This window comes from Rutidosis leptorrhynchoides, chromosome 2 (assembly GCF_046630445.1).
Source record: "Rutidosis leptorrhynchoides isolate AG116_Rl617_1_P2 chromosome 2, CSIRO_AGI_Rlap_v1, whole genome shotgun sequence".
Lineage (NCBI taxonomy): Eukaryota > Viridiplantae > Streptophyta > Magnoliopsida > Asterales > Asteraceae > Rutidosis > Rutidosis leptorrhynchoides.
In genome coordinates, this window is record NC_092334.1 from 236,030,800 (window position 1) to 236,054,676 (window position 23,877).

The 23,877-nt window shown below is 36.2% G+C and overlaps 2 protein-coding genes across 2 annotated transcripts; one reads left to right on the top strand and one right to left on the bottom strand.

Annotated features, from left to right (window-relative positions):
• Nucleotides 1-13,584: 13,584 nt before the first annotated feature.
• On the bottom strand, nt 13,585-22,036 carry LOC139891712 (V-type proton ATPase subunit F-like). Its single transcript, XM_071874690.1, has 5 exons — nt 21,927-22,036; nt 21,427-21,507; nt 20,359-20,440; nt 18,340-18,422; nt 13,585-14,126 (listed from the first exon to the last, which is right to left on the bottom strand). The coding sequence occupies exons 2-5, from the start codon at nt 21,487-21,489 to the stop codon at nt 13,962-13,964; spliced, it is 393 nt and encodes a 130-aa protein (XP_071730791.1). The 5' UTR covers nt 21,490-21,507; nt 21,927-22,036; the 3' UTR covers nt 13,585-13,961.
• Nucleotides 22,037-22,514: 478 nt separating this feature from the next.
• Nucleotides 22,515-23,475, top strand: LOC139888606 (uncharacterized). The gene is made up of 3 exons (XM_071871606.1): nt 22,515-22,560; nt 22,606-23,270; nt 23,380-23,475. Exons 1-3 carry the CDS (start codon nt 22,515-22,517, stop codon nt 23,473-23,475), a joined length of 807 nt encoding a protein of 268 aa, XP_071727707.1.
• Nucleotides 23,476-23,877: the final 402 nt, after the last annotated feature.

Consider the following 23,877-nt stretch of genomic DNA (forward strand, 5'->3'; position numbering starts at 1 on the left):
TTTAGAATAGGATGAGTTTTCACCTCTATGTATCCATATCGCGCATCTTGTGGCCAAATGTTGAGACTTGGTGGGAACGAGATAGTACACGTAGTTGTATAGTTCGGAGTTGAGTAGTAGTTGGCCGTATATTAGAAGCGTAAGGATGATAAGTCAAAGAAGAAAGAGGTATCCTTGGATTTTGTGTTATCTTGGGTCCCAGTAATATCATACTGTAATAGTGGAATAACAGAGTTATGTATCGTGGTACGTGGTGATGAGAAGATTGATCGAATCCATAATTAAGTATTCAAATTCTTCGTGTAAAATAATAAATTTCAGTTTCCTTGATTTCGAGTCGAGAGAGTATGCCTTTCAGGCGTTCACGTAGAAATATTTCCATATTTGAGTTCCATCTGGTGCTACACGAATTTAGCTAGTAAGGTTGGTGTGGATAATCACGTTCGAGGTTCAGACACGGAGAGATTAAGGGACGAGCGATACGGGAAGAGTTGGAAATGAATCTTCGGTAATAACCGGCGATATCCAAGATTTTACGAATACAAGTCGGAGTCGTGAGGGTTTCCCGATTACGTATGACTTCGATCTTTGTGAGATATACTTTAATACCTTGACCACTAATAACATGGTTTAGAAAATGGACTTCGTTTAATCGAAAATCCCACTTAGAGAGTTTGGCATAGAGCTGTTCTTTTCTCAAGAGTTCGAGCGTAAGACGAAGAAGTTGTTCGTTTTTCTTCTTCACTTGAATTGAATAGGTTAGGACATCACCTATGGATATGATGACGGATTTTTCTAGATAAGTTTACATACGCGGTTTATAAGGCCCATGGATACGGACGGAGCCTTAGTTAAACTGAATGACACTAAAAGAAATTCATAACTATCGTAATGAGTTTGGAAAGTGGTTTTGGAGACATCTTCTCCCTTAACCCTCAATTGATGATAACCAGAATGGAGGTCGATTTTGGAATACACACGGAATCCTTGTAATTGATCAAGAGGTCATCGATACGGGGAAGAGGATATCGGTTCTTAACTGGAAGTTATTTAGTTCACGATAATCCGTACACATTCGTAGGGAAACAGTTTTCTTCTTAACGAATAGGTTTTGAGCTCCCTAATTCTATAGGTATCAAGTAAATTTCATATTCTTTACCCAAAAAGTTTAACGTACACCCTCTAATAAAATTTGTCGGCATGCAATAGTTTTCCGTTGGTCACTTGAATGGCATAAGTAGTATTTAAGGAAAATGGTGGAGTGTAAGGAGTAGGAGTCAAAGCCTTGGATATAAAACATTCATCGGCACCCGAATTGAATAAACAAGAAATATAAGAGTTGTTGAGAAGAAACGTACCCGTGACTAGTTCATTGTCATCCCGGGCATCCTTGGCGTTATTGTTGAAAGCTCAACGGCGTGCGTTCATTTTAGCTTTATTCTTTGGGCATGCATTTCTAAAATGACCCGGTTGGCCACATTTATAACAAACACCTATTTTCGGTACATTGGGTCCTTTTTAGCGACGGGGGAGGCACTTCTACAATCATTGGCCATATGACCACTTCCTTGGCACCGGTGGCAAATTAGCTTGCCACATTTGGCAAAGTGATGCTTGTGGCATTTGTTGCAAAAAGGTAGGTATCCGGCATATCCTTTCTTGTCGTCGGAGGTGAAGGGCTTCTTCGTGAAGTTATTGTTGTAGTTGCTCGATTGGGGGGCTTCCCACTTCCTTTTGTTGTCACCCGATTGATCCTCTGCCGTTGGTGTCGGCGCTTCAAATTCATCCACCGTTTCTATAAATTGGTGGGCCATCGTTAAAGCCTCTTGTAGGTTTGTGGGTCATGATGACATTACCCCGTGTTGAATGCTCTTCGGGAGGCCCTCTATGTAAAGTTCTACCCTTAGGGACTCGGGAGTCATGAGATTTGGACACATTAAGGCTAGTTCAGCAAACCGTTGATTATAAGCTTCGAGATCATTCCCGACCGTTTTTAAATTTCTTAGCCCCTGTTCGAGCCTTCGAGTCTCTTCGCGCGGGAAGTATTCGGTGATCATTCTTTCTCTTAATTCGGTCCAAGAGAGTGTGTGTTCTTCATCGGTACCCACCGATTGTACATGCGTGTTCCACCATGAGAGAGCAATACCAGTGAAAGTGAGGGTGGAAAACTTTACCTTATCTTGGCCCCGACAACCGCTTATGCTAAAAACGGCTTCCGTTTGTTCATACCATCGGGTGAGAGCAACCGGTTCCCCGGTTCCATCGAAAGTGGGAGGTTTGCACCTCATGAAGTCCTTGTAGGAGCACCCCTCGTTTGAATTACCGGCTCCATGATTGTTGTTGTTGTTGGAGGAGTGACCGGCCATGGCCGCATCCACGACGGTGGCTATCATTCGTTGAAGAGCTTGTTCGAGAGTTTCGGGAGGAGTGTTGTGTTGACCTCGGTGAACCATTGTTCCTTCATGACACAAGAATATCGTTGATTAGTATTTTCAATAATACTAACTGTGATATGGAATGAGGATAAAGAGAAAATTTTCCTTGACTCGCCTTAAATTCTTTATGTCATAATGTCGGAACGTTATATGAGTCACCGTAATATAATCCCGAAAATTATATTACCCTAATTCATATGTGCATTCGACATTATTTCATATAGTCAAGGTGGCGTGTCAATCAAATTAAACAACGTGAGATTAAGATGGAATATAAGTTAGATATGAATAGAAGAGTTCGAGTATAAATGCACAAGTAGTCAAGTAATTCCTACTTCAAGTCTATATGCCGGTTGTAGTCTAGACTCACTAATGTACCCTACGACTCGGGGTTGACACCAATGAACTCTAAATCCCTACAACCAACGCTCTGATACCATCTGTAGCGACCCGACAAAATCGTCATTGACGGCGCCATCTACTTAGGTCCCTTTACGTGGTCATAAGTCTTTAAAATGACGTTTGACCGAAAATATGTCGCATTCATTTCAAATGTAAAGATGTTTCAAAGTTTACATGGTAGTTCAACAACTAGTTACGTTACATGTTTTAAGTACAAATGAAACCTATGCGACACGATTTAAAGTAAAGTCAAAAGACGCTCCATGTATGCATGTATACTCGACATCCAAGCAAGTATCAAAATAGAGTGTGGAATCATGTATCACATAGCGTTCAAGGACCTGAGAAAAACATATAGAAAACTGTCACCAAAAATGTTGGTGAAATCATAGGTGTTGTAATAAACGTTGTTTTTGAACCACAAGATTTTGTATTTCCATAACGTTGATTATCTGAATCGTTTGCATTCCAAAAAATACGTTTGCGAGCACCTAATTACCAAGACTTTACTGTTTGGTACCCTGTTACGTAGTGTTAGAACATACACTGAAATCGAAAATATATTTCATCCCTGACGGTAGCGAACCGTCTGAATGAGGGCACGTCTAGCCCGCATGGATCCACACAACATAAGTTCACGCTCACACTTACACCCTGCAAGTATAACTAATGATAATTGAATTGAGGATTTTTGTTCAAACTCGCTGTGGAATATTTGTTTTTGTACTTGTGTTCAAAGCATAAAAGTAAGTTGTACAAGATGTAACAAAGTATATGTTTCTCAGCCCACGATTTAAAAGTATAAATTTTGTTGAAAAGGTGGGACTATGATCTCACCTTGAGTGCACAAATATAAATGTACTTCACAAGTAACCGTGTGCAAGAACAGATGCTAGTCTTGACCTAAACAATTCGGTTGTATCAATATCGGTAAACACGGTCGGTCAAAGTTTTCAATTAGTCCTATGGCTCGTTACGACTCGATTATATATAACATGTGAATCACGTTGTCGAGTTTCATGCAAGATATAAGTATAAAAGCATGTTAGAACGATTGCATAAGTGTTTGGTTAAGTTTGAATAAAAGTCAACTTTGTTCAAGTCAAAGTCAACGAAAAAGTCAACACGTTCGGGTCGGGTCCCGAACTATTTTTCTGAGGTTTTTAATCATATATAAGCATGTTGGCCAAGTTTCATGTTAATCGGAGGTGCGTAGCATAGTTAGAATTAAACGAAAAAGTGAAATTTTGGACAGCCGGGTTTGGAGCGCTGCTCCATGTATCTGTTCAGCAAGTCTGGCAGTTTTGAACACTTAAACGAATCCAACTTCAAACAACCATAACTTATGAATCGTAAACATTCAAAACACGTATCTTATATCGTTGGAAAGGTAATTTAACAAGGAATACAACTAAACACTTTTCATCAAATAAAAACATCATTTACAATAATCAAATTCTCGTCGATTGATCATTTAAAGCTCGTTATCAAGGTTTCAAGTTCGTAAAACATATGAGATGATTCGGGAACTTACTACACACATATAATACGCTGTTTTGTAGGTAATTACACATACAATACTACTAAACACTTACAAACAACATTGCAAGGCTTTTAATGCATCAAAAATCATATTTAAGGCTACCAAACCCTAACCAATAATCATAAAATCCTTAATCATGTTAAGGAGGCTTTTCCAAGTCAACTTACATACCAAATTGAAGCTAGTGATGCTAGTAACACATTTAATACATGCACTTTTAACATCTAACAACATTTAAGCAACCAAATCTCAAGATCAAACACACCCATTTTCAAGTTCATGTTAGTTACTCAAAATAACGAGATCGAATATATAAATCATATATTCATGTTAGACTTGAGCCATAGACACTAATTAATACTTTTATAAGTTAAAAACATCAAGAACAAAGAATCTAGTGATTTTAGAAAGTTATCCAAACTAGATGAAATCGGTATGGAATCGAAGAGGAAGTTGCAAGGATTCCAAATATGTAATTTGTTTTGAAGAACACTTGCTAGATTGAGAATAGATGATGATTCTTTGATTTGGTATTTGAGAGAAAAAGTTGAAAGTAGTAGAATTGGGGAAGATGAAATGAATGGAGGAGGGTGAAGGTTGACTAGTTGACCTAGTCAATTCTTTGCCCACTTGGCAAGATTAGTCCCTCAAGTTTTAAAGTGGGTGCGTGAATTAACCGAACGAATTATTTTGAAATACACGAGAGTAAACGGAAGATGTTATAATCCAATAACAAAAATATTAAGAACGTTAGCTAATGGAGGATACGAATCTAGATACGAACGATATTATCAAAATAAAAAGACGGGAGTTAAAATAATTTAACGGAAAAATGCGGGATGTTACAGAAAATCCCTTGTTCTATTTAAAAATAAAGAGGGGCATTTTGGTATTTTTCCCATGGTGAACGGATTTAAGGCCACAAGATCAGTTCAAAGGTGTCATTTACTCCTCTCACACCAACCTTATCCCCTCCACTTCAATTTTAGAGAGAGAACCCATTTAAGAGAGAGAAAGCTCAAATAAAGAAGGAAGAAGCTTGTTTCGAGTTAAAGTGCAAGTGTTTAAGTTATTCCCTACGTCTCTAGCTACGTTGTGATAGTGTTGGTAAGTCTTAACTCCGTGTTTTGAGTTTAATTTGATTTATGGCTAGGGTTTGTTCATTTAAGGCTTGTAAGACCCATTTGGGGGTTAAATGTGTGAATATGGGTTAAATTTGTGTATGAAAACTTAAGGTTTGTAATCTAGGGTTTGGTCTTGTGATTTGGTGTTTGTAAGTGTTAATTGTGTTGTTAAATCGCTAATACACTTGTGGGTTGGCGAAAGATTGTTAATGGGTTCAAGTTTGACCAAATTATAAGTCTTGATGTTAAAATGGGTCAAATGGGTAATAATTGACCTAGTTGGGTAAGATGGGTATGAAATACCCTAAGTTTGTGTTAGTTGGTGATATGTGACTTTAATCACTAGCCTTTAGTGATTTATGATAAGTCTTGATCTTAATTGGGCGGTTTTGGTGTAATTGGGTCATTTAATGCAAATGAGTCATTAAATGCTCAAGTGGTAAATGTTGGTGTCTAGTCCAATTAGTATGGTGTATTGAATGTGTACTTAATGTATTAGGTACTTCACTTTGAAGCTTGCGGATTTGCATAATCATCACCTAGGCGTTAAGGTGAGTGGGATATTTATGCATGTATGTATATAGTATATTTATTTGTATGCTATGGCATGATCCATGGAGCCGAAAGTGACATAGTGTGAGAGAGTATGCTATGATGTGAACCACGGAGCTGGTGGCATCATGGTACGTGTATGGTGATGTGAACCACGGAGCCGGTAACATCAAAGTGTGAACCATGGAGCCGGTAGCACTATAAAATGAGGTGTGAACCACGGAGCCGGTAACACCAAAGTGTGAACCAAGGAGCCAGTAGAACTATAAAAGAGTATGACTCAAATGCATAGTGGTGTGAACCAAGGAGCCGGTAGCGTCATAGCATTACGTATGGTGTGAACCACGGACCCGGTAGCACCATGACGCGAGTATGGTTAACCATATAGTTTGTGCATGTATTGTAGTGTATCGTATTATATTTTGAAGTATATGCTATCGTTTATGCTAGCTGCGGTAATGGAGGTTATTAGCTTTATACTTGGAGTTCGTATGCTAATATTATATTGCTAGCATGTTTGTGGTATGTGAGTAGGTGGTAGCAAATAGGTATATTATATATGCATATGTATACTTATTGCACTCACTAAGCGTTTTGCTTACCCCTCTCGTTGTTTACATTTTTAGGCTCCGGCGTGGATAAAGGCAAGGGTATTTGCTTGGACTAGTGGGCTCCTTAATGTTATGCTAGTGTATTGCTTTTGAAGTTCGACCTAGGTTTGGGTAGTTTAACCCCAAATACCATGCTCGGGTTTTTATTTGGTAATTAAACTTGTCGGTCGAAACTTATATTTGATGTGTAAGTGAGCGTATGGAGCTCGGTGGTCAAATACTCGAATTGTGGTTGTTAAAACACGTAAACTTTATTTATTTACACGGCGGAAAGTCTTGTGTTGATGTTTGTCGATTACCACGAAATATGGTGTTGTATAATTTTTAACAAGTCAGAATCAGGTCCAGGGTTGTGCCGCGCCGCGATCCCTTTGGGGCGTGCCCCAAGTTTGAGTGCATTCTGGTAACAACTTTTTGATGGTCCCTGACCTCCAACTCCCAGCGTGGGCCGTGCCGCGGCCAGATGAACCGCGCCGCGGAAATTGCCTGACAGGCTTGGCGTGTCCCTTTTTTAAAAAAAAAATTGTTTTGTGATGTATAACGGGTTGGGTCGTTACATAAATAAATCAGAAAAAAGAAAAATAAAATGTCACCTCAGCATTCCACTAAAAAGAAACACAAAAAAGAAACACCACTCAAAAAATAAACATGTCATACTCATCAAAAAAGTGCAAAAAGGCAAGAAACACGAGGAAGAAACGCCCCCACCACTACAAATGGTCTAATAGCATCCAATTAACCTTACCGCGTGATAAACACATGAAGGTTTTTTTTTTTTTTTTTTTTTTTTTTTTTTGTCATTTTGCTTACATTCTTTTTAACCCTAATTTTTTATTTTTTTTGAAAAGCAAGCTATTTTTATTGATAAGGAAATGATACAAAGAGGATTACAATACGAGTAACACTAATTTGAGTGAAATTCGAGGACCTATACTAGACATAAAGTAGGAAACTAACAAGATGAATACCCTAATTTCGGAGCATTATTTTCAAACTTAACATCAATCACCAATAACCATGCCATCTTTATCAAAGTCACCAAAACCAGCAGCAATCCATTGAGTCCTAAAATACTTGAACTCATGCGGTTGCCATTGATCGATTACTTCTTTTCCTGGAGGATTATGTTTATTCAAATAACTTTTTAGTTTCTTTTTTTCTGAATTCCGTAAGTTCCACCAGTCATCAAATTTATCATTTATAGATTCTTCAATTATAATCTCATCAGTATTACCATCAGTATTACCCTCATCATCTACTAAAACATAAAAAGGATTATTTGTTTCAATTCTATCTTTGGAATATGTCTTATTATTACCTTCACCATCAATGTCCTTCCCTTTATCTCCTTTCCTCAAAACATTATGATTTTGACTTTTCTGGGACTCCACATTCCAATCTGTTTCCTCCACCTCAATATTGTCTTTAATATCATAATTATTCTTAACTGCATTTTGCTTGATACATTTTGCTTCGGTTGAATGCCTTTGACTTTTATTATTATCAAAATTCAACTTCTGAAATACCCTTCCTTTCGTACCAACAACTTTAAAGCCGTCCTCAACACACTGATTATTTAAATCAGCTGTTTCACCATCATTGTTGATTTTCAAAGCGTCTTTTAACACTTATGCAGATACTTCATCTTCTGTTATAGGCCTAATTTTACAAGTATTAAAAGAGTGGCCAAACACTTTGCAATGAGTGCATGAAGGCGGTTTCCATTGATAGGTCACTTCAAGTTTACCCACCTTGGCTGGAAAAGAACCAATCACAGGATAGGAAAATTCGACAAAGCTAGGAAGGTCATCATTTGCATTGACTTCAGTCAAAACTCTAGCAAACCCTAGTCTTCCACTTTTACTCAAACATCTCTCTGAAGTAACTTTGTCCATCAACATAGGCCTACCAATACCACTAATAAGTTTACCTATACTTCTGCCACTCCATAGTTCAATGGGAATATTGTGAATACAAATCCAAATTGGAACTTTTTCAGGTTCAATTTTTTCAAGCCAAATCCCAGGTTCCCACTGATTCACAAAAAAAAGAACATTATTAACTAACCAAGGACCACTCTCAAGCACCTCCTTCATACCCTTTTCACTTTTAAATTTGCATAAATAAAATCATGCAGCTGTTTTGACGATTTCTTTAAGGTCATACCTCCACCACATTCTCCTTAGATGGGCATTAACAACCCTATAATCCATAGGAGTTCCAATAAAATACCCATATAATTGAAGAGAAAAAGCACTACCGCCCTTCTTAACTTCCTCAGCGGAGAAAACAACTCTCTTTTGACCATTAGACATTAAAACAGGTGGAATGAATTCCATTTTTAATTCCTCTTCATTTTTGTTTTGTTTTAAGAAGTCAGCAAAAGTGACGTTTGGATTTACCCATGCTCTTGGGGTTTTAGTATCTGTATTGCCTTGCCCATCACTAGTCTCAACTCCCTCCTTTGTTACAGATTTAATCCCAGGAACAACAATATCATTATCACCACTATTATTATCCTGCATATTCATTAATGTTACATTGCCACCCAATGTAAATTGGGAGAAATCATCAGGAACAACAATTGACTCTCTAAAACCATCATTCTTAAATAACTTAACAGCATTCTCAGCAGCAGCCACTAGGTTTACATCAACCTCATTATAACTACCATCTTTTGAACTCTTAAAGAAAACAACAGGACTAGCAGAAACAGTCAGCTTAGCAACATCAATTGTTTCACCGATAGATTTAGCAATAATATCATCATTATTAACTACAGTATCATCAATAGAATGATTAGTTACAGCAGAATTCTTACCATACCCACCTTTCTTCCTGTTACCCTTGCGTTTTTTAATTACTTCAGGGAGTATTTTTTCATTAACAGGAATAGAAGAATCACCAGCATAAGGAACAAATTGAGCACTCTTTTTTTCTTTAGAAGGACCATCCCCAACATCAATCAGCTGGTTCACTTTACCCTTTCTCTTTCTAGTACTATAGGTTTTCAGAACCATCCCCTCTGAATCATGATTATCATTTGAGCCACCAGTAGTAATTAAGTATGATCTCTGCTTGGTTGGATCCTGCATAGATCCATCACTTGTTACTTTAGTCCCAACAGCAGCCAATTTACCAGTCACGCCTTCATCCTCCTTGCTAGAAGATTTTGATGACGCGTGTATGCTCATCTGATCGTCCATATGACACGAAGAATTACCGTCTTCATGTGCAACCGTATCCACTCTAGGCGATTGATTAGATCCAGTAGATTGATCGAAGGATCTTCCTTCATGTTCATCATCTAACCCTATTTGCCTATTCCTCAAAACCCAAGGAAAAGTTTGCACCTTCTTTTTCTTCTTCCCTCCTGACGTTTTCCCCATCTGATGGAACTGTTGTAACGGAAGAAAAACCCTAAATTCGTGTGTATCAGCAGCGTATCTGATGAAATTGTTGTAATTATTTCTGCCTTTTTTGATTCGGATCTGTGATTCAACAAAGTATGTATGTGTAATTATATGTACTCCGTATGAATTTGGGAATTGGGAGTTTGATGAATTTGGGAATTAGGAGTTTGATGAAAGATAGAGAGAAAATACAGAAAAAAATTCCACCTTTTAATCTTAACTTGTTTATGTACAACCCGATAGGAAAAATTCCAAATCGATTTTTAACCCTAATTTTTTGTCCCTTTACCCATGAATTTCATCAAAGAGTGTCTTCCGCACATCGAGTTGCGGAGGCAATGAGGGAGGGGGTTCTACCGCCCATGCCTTTGGATTGGGCCGGGTTTTCTCCTAGGCAGTAGTTGAGAGCGGGTTATGAAACTGCAGTAGATGAACACGTGAGGAGTTAAATTTCTAGGTAATTCCGTACTACTGCTCAAAAGAAAAAAAAATATAGTGATAGAGATAACATAGAAAATGAAAGTAGAAAATAGGTATTGCAAAACAATGTTAAAATATATGTAGCTTAGATACGTCTTACATATAGCATTTATGTAAAGTATAAGTTATTTATATAACCTTATCTGTAATGGAAAGTATGGCGGATGATGTAACGCCAACCAAACCCACCAAACCATGAGGATCGCCTCATGGAATACCCGCGGCCTCGGTAATAAGTCTAGAGGTTCCCTGGCGAGTTCACTAGTCAATCGGTTTCAAATCCACTTTTTAAAAGCTATTCAAGAAACAATGGTAAACAACGTTGTTCAACCCATCCTCAATGGTAATAAGTCGACGGACGTATTTTGAAAAACGAGTTCCCATCTTTGTTCATCCTGTGTGAACATCATCTTCAAGTGGTCAATTTTTTTCGGTTTCCCTCTGTTTACTCACGACATCAGACAGGGTGGGATCTCCACCTTACATGACAACTTTCACTTTTCAATCTAAAGAAGGCCAAAGATCTTCACCTACTGTTGGGCCGGTTCACGTTAAATGAGGCTCAAGAAGACCAAGTTATTTGGGCCGCTGGGATGTTAACCCTTGAGCTACACAATGACGGACCAAGTTATTAGAAATGTTTGGGATGTTAACCCTTTGCTTCTTTTGTCAATAGGCTTGTATGGCTTTACTTTGTGTAGCAATGTTATGACCGATTTCGATCCGTCATTGTAATGGCTTTTCGTTATATTTTATCATTTTGATGAAGTTAACGGTTATTCTAATATATTTTCTCCTTTTTTGCCAAAAAAAAAAAAAATATAACCTTATCTGTAATTTTAATAATTATGTTTGACATAAATATTGTAAAAAAAATATAATATTCCCCAATTAATAAGTGTTATTTAAAATTTGCAAACTTACCCCACTAAATCGGAAATTGCAAAGAAAGAGAAAAGAATGGTTTGTGTTTTGAAAAAAAAATTTAAAACGTAAATAAAGAGAAATATAATAATCACACATTTTACAAAAATATGTTTTTTTGGTTGAAATGCAAACTCACACACCCACCTAATACTAACACGAGTATATACACCACTAAATGTTCTAAGCAGGACTCGAACCTCAAAGTTGTAAAGGTGACCTCGATACCGTTAAACCATTGGCTCTTTGTTTTTTACAAAAATGTTTACACACGTGAAATAAACCATAAATCACTAGTAAAAATAGAAAGAAAAAAACTTAAGTTGTGTGAACTACTCATTATTTATAAATCCAAGTGAGTATAGCATTTTTAATGCATAAATTCGTCGCATTATGATGCATGATAGGATAATATATTTAGAAGAGACATGAATTTTGCCTTATTAAACTATAAACTTCATCCATTCAGTGAGGGCACGATCAGTGGTGACGTCCTAATTTCAAAGTTAATGAGAGAGAAAAAGTGAAATCGTCAAAGTGATTTAGTGAAAGAGTGATTTGGTGTCCTGAATGAGAGTTGTGAAGAGAGAACGAGTATATTTATTAATATTAATATTTTTTAGTTATAATTTAATTTAATTTAATTAATTAAAAAACATAATAAACATAAACATTAAAAATAAAATTAAAATTGAATTAATAAAGGAAATTACGATCATTAACAATTAAAATGCATGAAAAATATAATCACTGAGTTTCACGAAGCGATCAAAAATATTCTACCAGATCAAATCGCAGTCTCTCGTGCACATATATCTATCTTGAAGTTCTTGTTTCCTTCTTTTATACGTTTCACACCTCTAAATCCATAATCTTGCATATTTTCTACCGGCACATAATACTCTTCATATTCTGCAATGTTATAACATCTGTTTTCATAAATCATTTTTTTTTATATTATGCATACATACGTGATTCTTCCTATCGGGTTTCTGCTATAGACTCTTGCCGCTTACCGTAATATATGCCAACGACCGTATAAAACCCCAAAGTCCTCTCAACGTCTTTGCAAACAACAGCTTGTTTTCTTTACAAATACGACCATTTTGGATTAACTACACTTGAAAACCCCTTAACGAATGATGCCCCATGACGAGTAAATCTTTTCAATTGAATTAACTCTGGTAATCTACACTCGCTACAGTATTCAGGGTGGGGTCTTAATTAGCTTTGCGTTGAATAAATGACTCGTGTATAAGACATTTAAATCATTGTTTGCAACCACAACCCCAAAGTACACATTTCTAATTCACATGTCATATCAGGCAACAACTTTAAGAATAATCGTTGGATAGCCTTGATCACATTGAGTGAATTGACCTCTCTATGCATTTGAGCATTTGGCTTTTCGCCCCAAAATAGTTGCTCATTAGCCTTTCATGAGCATCGACTCTATCTCGATTTATGTAACATCTTGAATGTCGATGACGTTACGAACTTTCATATTCATTATAAGATTTCTGTATAAGATCTAACATATGCTCATTGTCAGAAGAAGAAGTTATAGACATTTTTTAATATGGAGAAATATGTGGGTAGAAATATGAAGAAATATTGGAGAAAGATAATTGCCGCGTGTGCGGAAATATGTGAAACATATATGATATTTATAGGGTGGGGAAAAAAATTATTAAAATTCAATATTTCTACCATTAAATATATGATATTTATAGGGTGGAAAAAAGAAAAAAAATTATTAAAAATTCAATATTTCAACCATTGGGTTGGACTCTTTTTTACAAATAATGGTCGAAACGCATGGAACCAACATCGTCTGAGAGACGTAGTTTCGGAACATCGGACCAGAACGTGGTCCAGAGTGGTGGAATCCGACGTTCCAGAAGGGTGACAACATAAAACGCAACCACTCTTGGTTGTCGATGCTCTGACAAATAATAATGCCATATGACATTAAGGTTTTTATCATTTTATCATCTTAACAAATAATTTCAAAACTCCATACCTTTACAAACGTCAAAACTTAAATTTGTTACCATGAAAAGGATCCATGATGCGTAGGACCAACTTTTAGAGGATATATGATTACTCAAAATACTTCCTAAAATCTTAACTCTACAGGGTTTAATAAAAACATTTATTCCAGACTCCAATTTTGTTTACAAGAAATGAGATACTTTTAATGATTCTTTAATATACAAAAATAAATAAATAGATAGACAAAAAAAATACACACAACCAGTTGAAGACCAAACAATCCATCAGTTCAAACCAGCAAACAACCGACATGATCGATCGAGTCAACATCTTTCACCCACTCCTGATACATACTAAAAGATAGCAATTTATTGTTGCAAAAACTTGAATTCAGTAACACACCCAATAGTGCTTACATTTACTTCGAGATAATGACAACTTCATGTTAAAGCAAGTGATTATTCATGAGTTATTTTTTCTATTTAACGCCTGTCACCAGCAACAGATTCAGTATTGAACAGGTACTTGACACGCGAAAGAACAGAATCATGTGATGGATCATATGGATGGTCCTTTGAAGGAATCTCCAAAATAGCTGGAACTGGTTTATTGTAGCTATCCACTAAGAACCTTATCATATTTGCAACCTACATGATAAAAAAAAATATATGAACTTGCAGCAATAGAAAACTGGAAATAGATAGTACACCACTTTCCAAATTAGTACTTTTGGCTTCGTTTTTCTTTATTTGAAACAGGCATTAATGTTGCAAAAAAATGATCTCACGCATATGTCCACGGATCAAAGTTAAAAATTAATTTCACACGGATTGAGATCCTTCCAAGGTCATAAAACTACATGATAGGTCATGCTGTTCAATTAAACAATTATCCTCGATAGATTGTCGGAGTAAACAATAACAGCTTTATACTAAACTACTTTTTGTGAATTGTGACATAAGTGTACCATATGATTAAGGAACTTGTTAGGTATACAATTCTAAGTCACAAAACACTTGTGCATCGTTTGAGTACCAAACTTGAGCGTAGTTTCATGACTGCTTTACTTCTTCTGCTTAATAACTAAACTACTCATAAAATCAAGGTTGCATAAATCGGAACCCGGGGAGAACTCGGCCGGAAAATTTTTGGGAGAACTCGGGGAGAAATCAGTTGTTGACTAACCTTGACTTTTTAATATAAATATAAATTTGCTACATTAAATAGGAAAATTGATAGTGAAAAGTATTTTCTCTCTCTTAAAAGGGCGATCCGGTTTTCACTTGTTCACCATCGAATATTAAGTTTTTTCTTTTGATTTTTGCATCTCACCACCCCCACCAATCGATTCAGACATACTCGAATTGCATAACCTGAAATTTTCATTCAGATCCGACCACCACTGCCACCACACGCGCCGACTAGCTCCGGCGCCGGTAATCCACGCGCCGGCGCGTGAGCCACTGTTCCGACGCCATTCGCTGCTGTTCTTCTTCCAGTACGCCTGTATTGGATCGCCGAACAAAACCCTGGTGAGTTTTGGACTGAATTGTTGCTTTCAAATTTCAGTTATAATTTTGAGATACCTGCTATCTCTGCTATTGCTATCTGCTGTGTATCATGGTGTCCAAGAAGAAGAAAAAGTTCCAAGATTTAACGGCGACTGCTACTAGGGTTTTGCAAAACCGATCGGCTAGTCGTGGAACAGCGGATGCGGCCTTTAAAAGTGGAGAAGTGTCTTCATCTGATTCTGATGGGGATCGTTCATCTCAGATTATGGATGATGTCGTACGTTCCGACCTGATGGGAGATGAAGTTGATCAGCAAAATAAGAACGAAGGAGATGTGCCAATTGATCAACCTGGGAAGGATAGTCGTGATTCAGAGGGGATGATTCTAAAAACCTATAGTTCTAGAAAGAGGAAGGGTAAAGTGAACCTGCTGATTGATGTTGGGGATGGTCCGTCTAAAGAAAAGAGGAGTGCTCAATTTGTTCCATATGTTGGTGATTCTTCTATTCCTGCTAATGAAAAAATACTCCCTGAAGTAATTAAAAAACGCAAGGGTAACAGGAAGAAAGGTGGACATGGTAAGAATTCTGCTGAAACTGATCATTCTATTGATGATATTGTAGCTAGTAATGATGATATTATTGCTAAATCTATTGGTGAAACAATTGCTGTTGCTAAACCGAATGTTTCTGCTAGTCCTGTTGTATTCTTTAAGAGTTCAAAAGATGGTAGTTATAATGAGGTTGATGTAAACCTAGTGGCTGCTGCTGAGAATGCTGTTAAGTTATTTAAGAGTGATGGTATTAGAGAGTCAATTGTTGTTCCTGATGATTTCTCCCAATTTACACTGGGTGGCAATGTGCCTTTAATGAATACGCAGGATAATAATACCGGTGATAAAGATAATGTTGACTCTGGGATTAAATCTACAACAATGGAAGGGGTTGAGACTAGTGATGGGCAAGGCAATACAAATACTAAAACCCCAAGAGCATGGGTAAATCCAAACATCACTTTTGCTGACTTCTTAAAACAAAATAAAGATGAAGAAGAATTAAAAATGGAGTTCATTCTTCCTGTTTTAATGTCTAATGGTCAAAAGAGAGTAGTTTTCTCAGCTGAGGAGGTTAAGAAGGGCGGTAGTGCATTTTCTCTTCAATTATATGGGTATTTTATTGGAACTTCTATGGACTATAGGGTTGTTAATGCCCATCTAAGGAGAATGTGGCGGAGGTTTGACCTTAAAGAAATCGTCAAAACAGCTGCAGGATTTTATTTATGCAAATTTAATAATGAAAAGGGTATGAAGGAGGTTCTTGAGAGTGGTCCATGGTTAGTTAATAATGTTCCTTTTTTCGTGAATCAGTGGGAACCTGGGGTTTGGCTTGAAAAAATTGAACCTGAAAAAGTTCCAATTTGGATTTGCATTCACAATATACCCATTGAATTATGGAGTGGCAGAAGTATAGGTAAACTTGTTAGTGGTATTGGTAGGCCTATATTGATGGACAAAGTTACTTCGGAGAGATGTTTAAGTAAAAGTGGAAGACTAGGCTTTGCTAGAGTTTTGACTGAAGTCAATGCAGCTGATGACCTTCCTAGCTTTGTCGAATTTTCCTATCCTGTGATTGGTTCTTTTCCAGCCAAAGTGGGTAAACTTGAGGTGACTTATCAATGGAAACCGCCTTTATGCACTCATTGCAAAGTGTTTGGGCACTCTTTTAATACTTGTAAAATTAGGCCTAAAACAGAAGATGAAGTATCTGCACAAGTGTTAAAAGACGCTTTGAAAATCAACAATGATGGTGAAACAGTTGATTTAAATAACCAGTGTGTTGACGATGGCTCTAAAGTTGTTGGTAAGAATGGAAGGATATTTCATAAGCTGAATTTTGATAATAATAAAAGTCAATGGCAGTCAATAGAAGCAAAAGGTATCAAGCAAAATGCAGTTAAGAATAATTATGGTATTAAAGACAATATTGCTGTGGAGGAAACAAATTGGAATGTGGAGACCCAGAAAAATCGAAATCATAATGTTTTAAGGAAAAGAGATAAAGGGAAGGGCATTGATGGTGAAGGTAATAATAAGACACATTCCAAAGATAGAATTGAAGCAAACAATCCTTTTTATGTATTAGTAGATGATGAGGGTAATGGTGATTGATGTTAGGTTTGATAATACTGCTCCGAAATCAGGGTATTCTACATCTTGTTAGTTTCTTACTTTATATCTAGTATAGGTCCTCGAGTTTCGCTCAAATTAGTGTTTCTCATGTTGTAATCCTCGTTGTATCATTTCCTTATCAATAAAATTATCTTGCTTTTCAAAAAAAAAAAAAAAAAATATAAATATAAATTTTTGAATATATATATATATATATATATATATATATATATATATATATATATATATATATATATATAGGGGCAGGATCAATGGGGAAGTAACCAATCGGGGGGAAGCAAAATTTTTTATTTTTTTTTCCCGTTTTTTTTAAAAAAAAATTTTTCCGGCATCAAGATCACACGAAAATATGAACATTTATAAGAGACTTCGTGATGAATGTTATTATTTAGGCGGGAAAACGATCGACAAAAATAACATTCAAGATAATATTGTTCGTGAAGAATATGAACGTTTTTTTTTTCTTCATGTTTTGTGAAGTAAAATTTAGCCCGATTTAGAGTTTAGGGTTTAGGGTTTGGTGTTTTGGATTTATTCCATAAACCCAAAACACCAAACCCTAAACCCTAAACTCTAAACCCTAATATCTAAACCCTAATATCTAAACCCTAATATCTAAAACCTCAAAATACGCTCGAAAAACACGATAATTGTTATATATTACTTCTTCAAGCGTTTTCCCGCCAAAATAAAAACATTTATCACAAAGTGTCTCTACTAAATGTTCATATTTTCATCTCATCTATAATGTTCGTGAACAAAGTTTTTTCAAAAAACGAAAAAAAATAAAATAAAATTTGCTTCCCCCCGCTTCCCCCGATTGGTTACTTCCCCATTGATCCTCATATATATATATATAAGATTTAGACTTTTGAGATAGTTTTTATGATACGTAATATAATATATAGCTACAAACAAGCATTTATATAATTTATTATGATACATAATATAATATATAGCTACAAAAAGTATGTTGAACGGAAAATTGACCGAGAAATTCGATAAATCGGATATTGACAGAGAAATTGGCCGTTTACCGAGAACTCGACAACCTGATGAATCCGAGTTATCGCCGAGAACTCCCGATTTTTTCCGATTTTTGCAACCTTGCATAAAATCCAGTAACAGTATTTCATAAGTTATAAAACATTGAGTACTTACATATTGACTGATCAACACTATTGCCACATCATCTCTCGTTGTAAATTCTTTAAAAGCATCCTCAATTTGTTTGACAGTTGTCTCTGAAACAAATGGAAAATTTTCATATTTCATAACCAGTAAAAAGAAACTTAAGCATCATCGGAAAGAAAACAACACAGGGACTAGAAATGAAAAAAAAAAAAATAATAATAATAAAAAAAAATAAAAAAAAAAAATCTTGATGCTTATTAGTATTACACAATATTTTACTAGTCAACAAAACTCCAACTCTAGGTTATAGCGTATAGCTCACAATAATCTTTTATAAACAAGTAACTAGTTTGACATAGAATATGGTTGTAAAAAACATCATGTCGTGAACTAAATTAGGAGCAGTGCAAGTAATGTTATCCATCCCATCAGAATTTAACGACTTCCATTGTGGTATTTTGTAATGAAAAATTAACAAATGAAATTTAAGAGTTTACCCACTTTTAGCATTCTAAAAGTTAATGATTGGACCTATATCATTCTATTAGTTACTAGGAAGAGTATACACTTGACAAACGACCTAATACTTTCCTAAAATTATTTTCCTGGTAACATTGCAAGTTCATGATATAAAGTAATATCTTTGGCATGCTCCAATCTTTTAGACTAAAAATATTATATATCGTATAGACAAAAGCACAAAGCATCATCATGGATACATAATTTCATATATCTTTTAAAATGGTCAATATACATAGACACTACGTTAGCAAGCAATTTCAAACCAACCACCTATGGGACTAGATTTATATTAATCAATAGAGCAATGTCTAAGGAGCTTATGACTAGTATATACTTAAGGCTAGCATAAGTCTGCAAACGCCTTTTGTTACAGCCAGTTTGCCCTACTAACTTTCTTGTGTATGTTATTCATGATTTCACAATACAAAATTGGAAATAGCAATCACTGTAAATATATAGTGGTACTGTTCCAGCATGCATTTTTTGCTGCTCGCACCACTTAATACACATTCTTAATAGACCACTTAAGTTAAAAGTTCTACGGTTTTCCTATTCGGGTTACCGGGATGGCTAGTACTCCAACCCCATACTCTACTATACGCAGCCCATCAGGATTAAATTATTAATAGACCATTTAAATATTCACTAAATAAGTTACTGCTGCTAATGATGTCATTATCCCTTATATACTAACAGGGGTGTGGATCCTTGTCGTTTGGAACCCACCCCTCTCACAAAAATTGGTCAAAACTACATTGACCCAAACCTCATCCCCAAAATTGCAAAATACCCCCTCAACTACAAGCTACTTACAAAAATTACCCTGAACTACAGGGGAAAAAACGTAAATTATCCCGCTTAAAATAAAAACTGCACCCACAAACTTCGACAGCACGTATCTTTCTCCTCGCCCCGAGTTAAATTTCACCGACCACACCGTTAAACTCGAAATACTTTTATGAACAAAGCGAAACTAACTGCATTCGAAACAGACACCTTTTAAAAAACGCTAAACACAACGACATCCCGTATCTTCCCGCTTGCCGCGAGTTAAATTTTTTCGAAAACAGCGTCAGACCCGAAATAATTTTACGAACAAAACGAAAATAAGGACGTTCGAAATGGACACTTTTTAAAAAACGCAAAACACAACGACAGCCCGTATCTTCGTACTCGCCGGGAGTTAAATTTTTTCAACATCACTGTTAGACTTGAAATAATTTTATCAACAAACGAAACTAACTACGTTCGAACTGGACAATTTTTAAAAAACACGAAAGACGACGACACCTACAACGACGCTTAACACATGGGCCGTTTTCCCTTCTGAAAATACATAAAGCTAAGTTAAATATGAATATGCAGACCGAAAGCCCCCGCCGCAACGCGCGGGACGAGTTATCATGCTATAAGATGCATGATATGGAACCTTATTCACACGACTACCCAAGTATGCACAATGATAATTGTGTAACACTGTATGAAAGATGGATCAGACAATTTGATAGAAAAAATACTACTTACTTGAATCCACAATGAGGTAATTTGTCTTCCTCCTTAAGTCAACATTGCCGACTCCAGCAAGTAAAAATCCAGTTATCGTGTCCTACATCAGATATAAACAATTATGAATTAATTAAAAAGAACAGCATAGCAGTTAGATTTACCCAAAGAACATAATTACTGTAGTCAAGGCATAACTGTCAAAAGTTATCCACCATCCATTTTAAAAATAATGCACAAAATGTTGACAGCTAAAATTTGTGAAGCTGTGAGAAGACATAGATCAACTAAAATTTGAAACTTTCATTTCTCAATTCTAGGTTTTGAGCTAGATCACATAAAAATGATTTTCATGTATAAAAGTTGTCGATCAAAGTTACCAATCTAAAGCCTCAATAGCTTCTCACAACACAGAAAAACCCTTCTCATTTTATCCTTATTCGGGATTCGGGATGTTACCAGAGGCGAAACTAGGATTTTTTTCACCGGGGGCAAAAAAAAAAAATTTAAACCGTAGCAATTTTTTTGGACAAAATTTGAAGATTTTGGGGCAAAATATGTAGGTTTGGGGGGCAAAAAAAAAATCCACCGGGGGCAAAGTCGAAAAACCCAAAAATTTTACACTGAAAAAAATAAAAATTCACTGGGGCGGCCGCCCCCCTACCCCCACACACTTTCGCCCCTGGATGTTACAACCGTAGGCTCATAACATAGCCCTAGTCCATTGCATTTTTCTCAAACTATTATTGAAATAGGCTTCAAATCTATCATATATAAAGTAAGTCATAGTGGATGACACAGCAATCAACAATGGATGGACCATCACCATATGAAAACACCTTTATATCGACCCATCTCGATATCAGTAAGAAGCAGAATTATAAAACAACTCAAGTTACTATATTAATTTAATTTGATATAGTCCTATCCATCTATATTGGAGAACTTCGTTGCCACTCACGCACATAAATAAGCAAATCACAAAGTGCACACGTGTAGAATGTAAAATAGTGTATCAAAATACTGATACAGATTTTGTAAAAGCAGAATACACACACACACACACATCAATTAGAAAATAGTAAACACCTCATCGGCAATCATAGCAATAAGTGCTGAGTTGTTGCTAGGAATTTGACCTCGGTTCGCCATTTGATCCACAAGATAAAACTGCACAAAAGATATGTGTTAGCTCCACGGATGATAAACACATCGTCAATTTTGCACATAAATGTAACATTTAGAATTTAGCAAGATATGATAAATATAATTTTAGTGATTCTATAAAAGAAGATTAGTGTGATCCAATTACTATAATTCTATGAATGAATTCAATCGCGACTAAATGCACAAGTGAAGGTTACGGGTATAGATTCAGAAAACTAGATCGTAATTCTGAATCTTAAGGTTTATATGCTGAACTTGAACCATGTAACCTAGTTACCTAGAACTAATTGAGGTGGTAAATTAAGATTAAGATCGAGATAAAAACAAAATCCAGATCCGAATTAAATTCATATATCTACTGTTGGAATATATGTGTACATACATACGTGTAATTTATGGAGAAAGAGATGAAGATTGTATACCTGTAAGCTGTAATCGATTGAGAAACACAGAATATGGACTGCCACGGGGAGTATAGCAAAAACAAATATCCAAATATCGATATCAATATCAATATGTACAGTCTGAGTGTCTGACACAGTATACACGGTCGTGACCAATAAAAATTCGGGTTTACGTCTTCAAATTAATTTGGGTTGCGACTTGAACTTTATCGGTCATTACTCATTACCAATAAATAACACTTCCCAAGATCGCAAATCACTTTGCGATTTGCGTGTTGAAAATGTTTTATTCAAGTGTGTAGCGTTATAAGACCATTCACATCGGGGCACGGTTGGGGCGCCGTACCCCCGCCGTTGGAAGACGCCAATGTTACTGGCCGCCGTACCGGTGCCGTGGGTAGACCGTGGTTCATTTTGCGGTGTATTGACATTCATCAACACGCTGCTGGTGAGGCCAATAGGGAATATATCCGTTTGAAAAGAGCCGTTGCCTTTTTTTTTTTTTTTTTGCTTCAAACTTGCACTATAAATACTAATACCCATTTCATACATTCTATGTACTTCAACTATCAATACAAAAAACACTTATAAAAAATATATTCGTTAATGGATCGAGATAACGAAAATTATGAAGAGGCGTTAGCACTTGCAAGTGCATATAATCCAATGTAAGTACTCGATGTTATTAATATTTTAGAAGAAGAATATGAAGCCGAAGGTGAAGTTGTACCGATACCTAGAGCTCCTACAAGACACTTTCCTAGAGACCGAGAAGTAAAAGCTAGACAACTATTCAACGATTATTTTTCCGACACCCCTACTTTCTCGCTCGATAGGTTCCAGCGACGCTTTCATATGAGTAAGTCTTTCTTCATCCGTATATGTCGAGGTATAATTAATTTTATTCAAGAACCTATACCCGATTATAGTACTTATTGTAAACAAAGACGAGATGCAACCGGTTTATACGGTTTTAACGTTTTTCAAAAATGTATGTCCGCTATAAAACAGTTAGCGTACGGTGTTGCACCCGATACTTTTGATGAATACTTACACATGGGTGAATCAACTTCTTATTTATATTTGAAAAACTTTTGCAAGAGTGTTTTACACTTATATTCGGCCGAGTACATGAGAAGGCCAAATGCACATGATGTGCAACGTTTAATTTCTAAACATGACGAAATACATGGTTTTCTGGGTATGTTGGGCAGCATCGATTGTATGCATTGGGGTTGGAAAAATTGTCCAGTTGATTGGAAAGGGCAATTTACACGAGGTGATCATGATTACCCAACAATTATGTTAGAGGCAGTTGCCTCGTATGATACATGGATTTGGCATTCTTTTTTTGGCCGGCTGGTTCAAACAACGACATAAACGTTCTAAATCAATCGGATTTATTTAACGAATTATTAAAAGATATGTAACCTCCATGTGACTATACTGTTAATGGGTTGCATTTTACTAGAGGTTATTATTTGGCGGATGGGATTTATCCGGAATGGACAACTCTCGTGCATTTTGTGGTCTCGAAGAAGATTATCCGCCAACGCGTCGTCCTTGACATTTTGACTTCCAAGAACGGGTTGAACTACATATGCGAATGGATAAAGAACTAAGGGATAAGGGCAGTCATCATTTTCTTCGAGATAATCTTATTGAACACATTTGAAATCTTCCACTAAAGCACCGTATTCGCTATGATCCTAGTTCGAGACCTTCAAACATTCCCGAACATGTGACTGATCCACAACTAGATGAGGAAGAAGCCGATGAAGAAGATATGATGACCCGGGAATTTCCGACCAAATTTAAACTTGATCTTTATAAAATTCTGACACGATAAGCAAAGTCTATTAAACTAAGTTCCAAAATGTTGAAACTATTTTTCATGAGTGCATTTGATCTTTGACCAGTCTCGACGATTCACGAACAATTGTTTGTAAATAAAGATGTATATATAAAT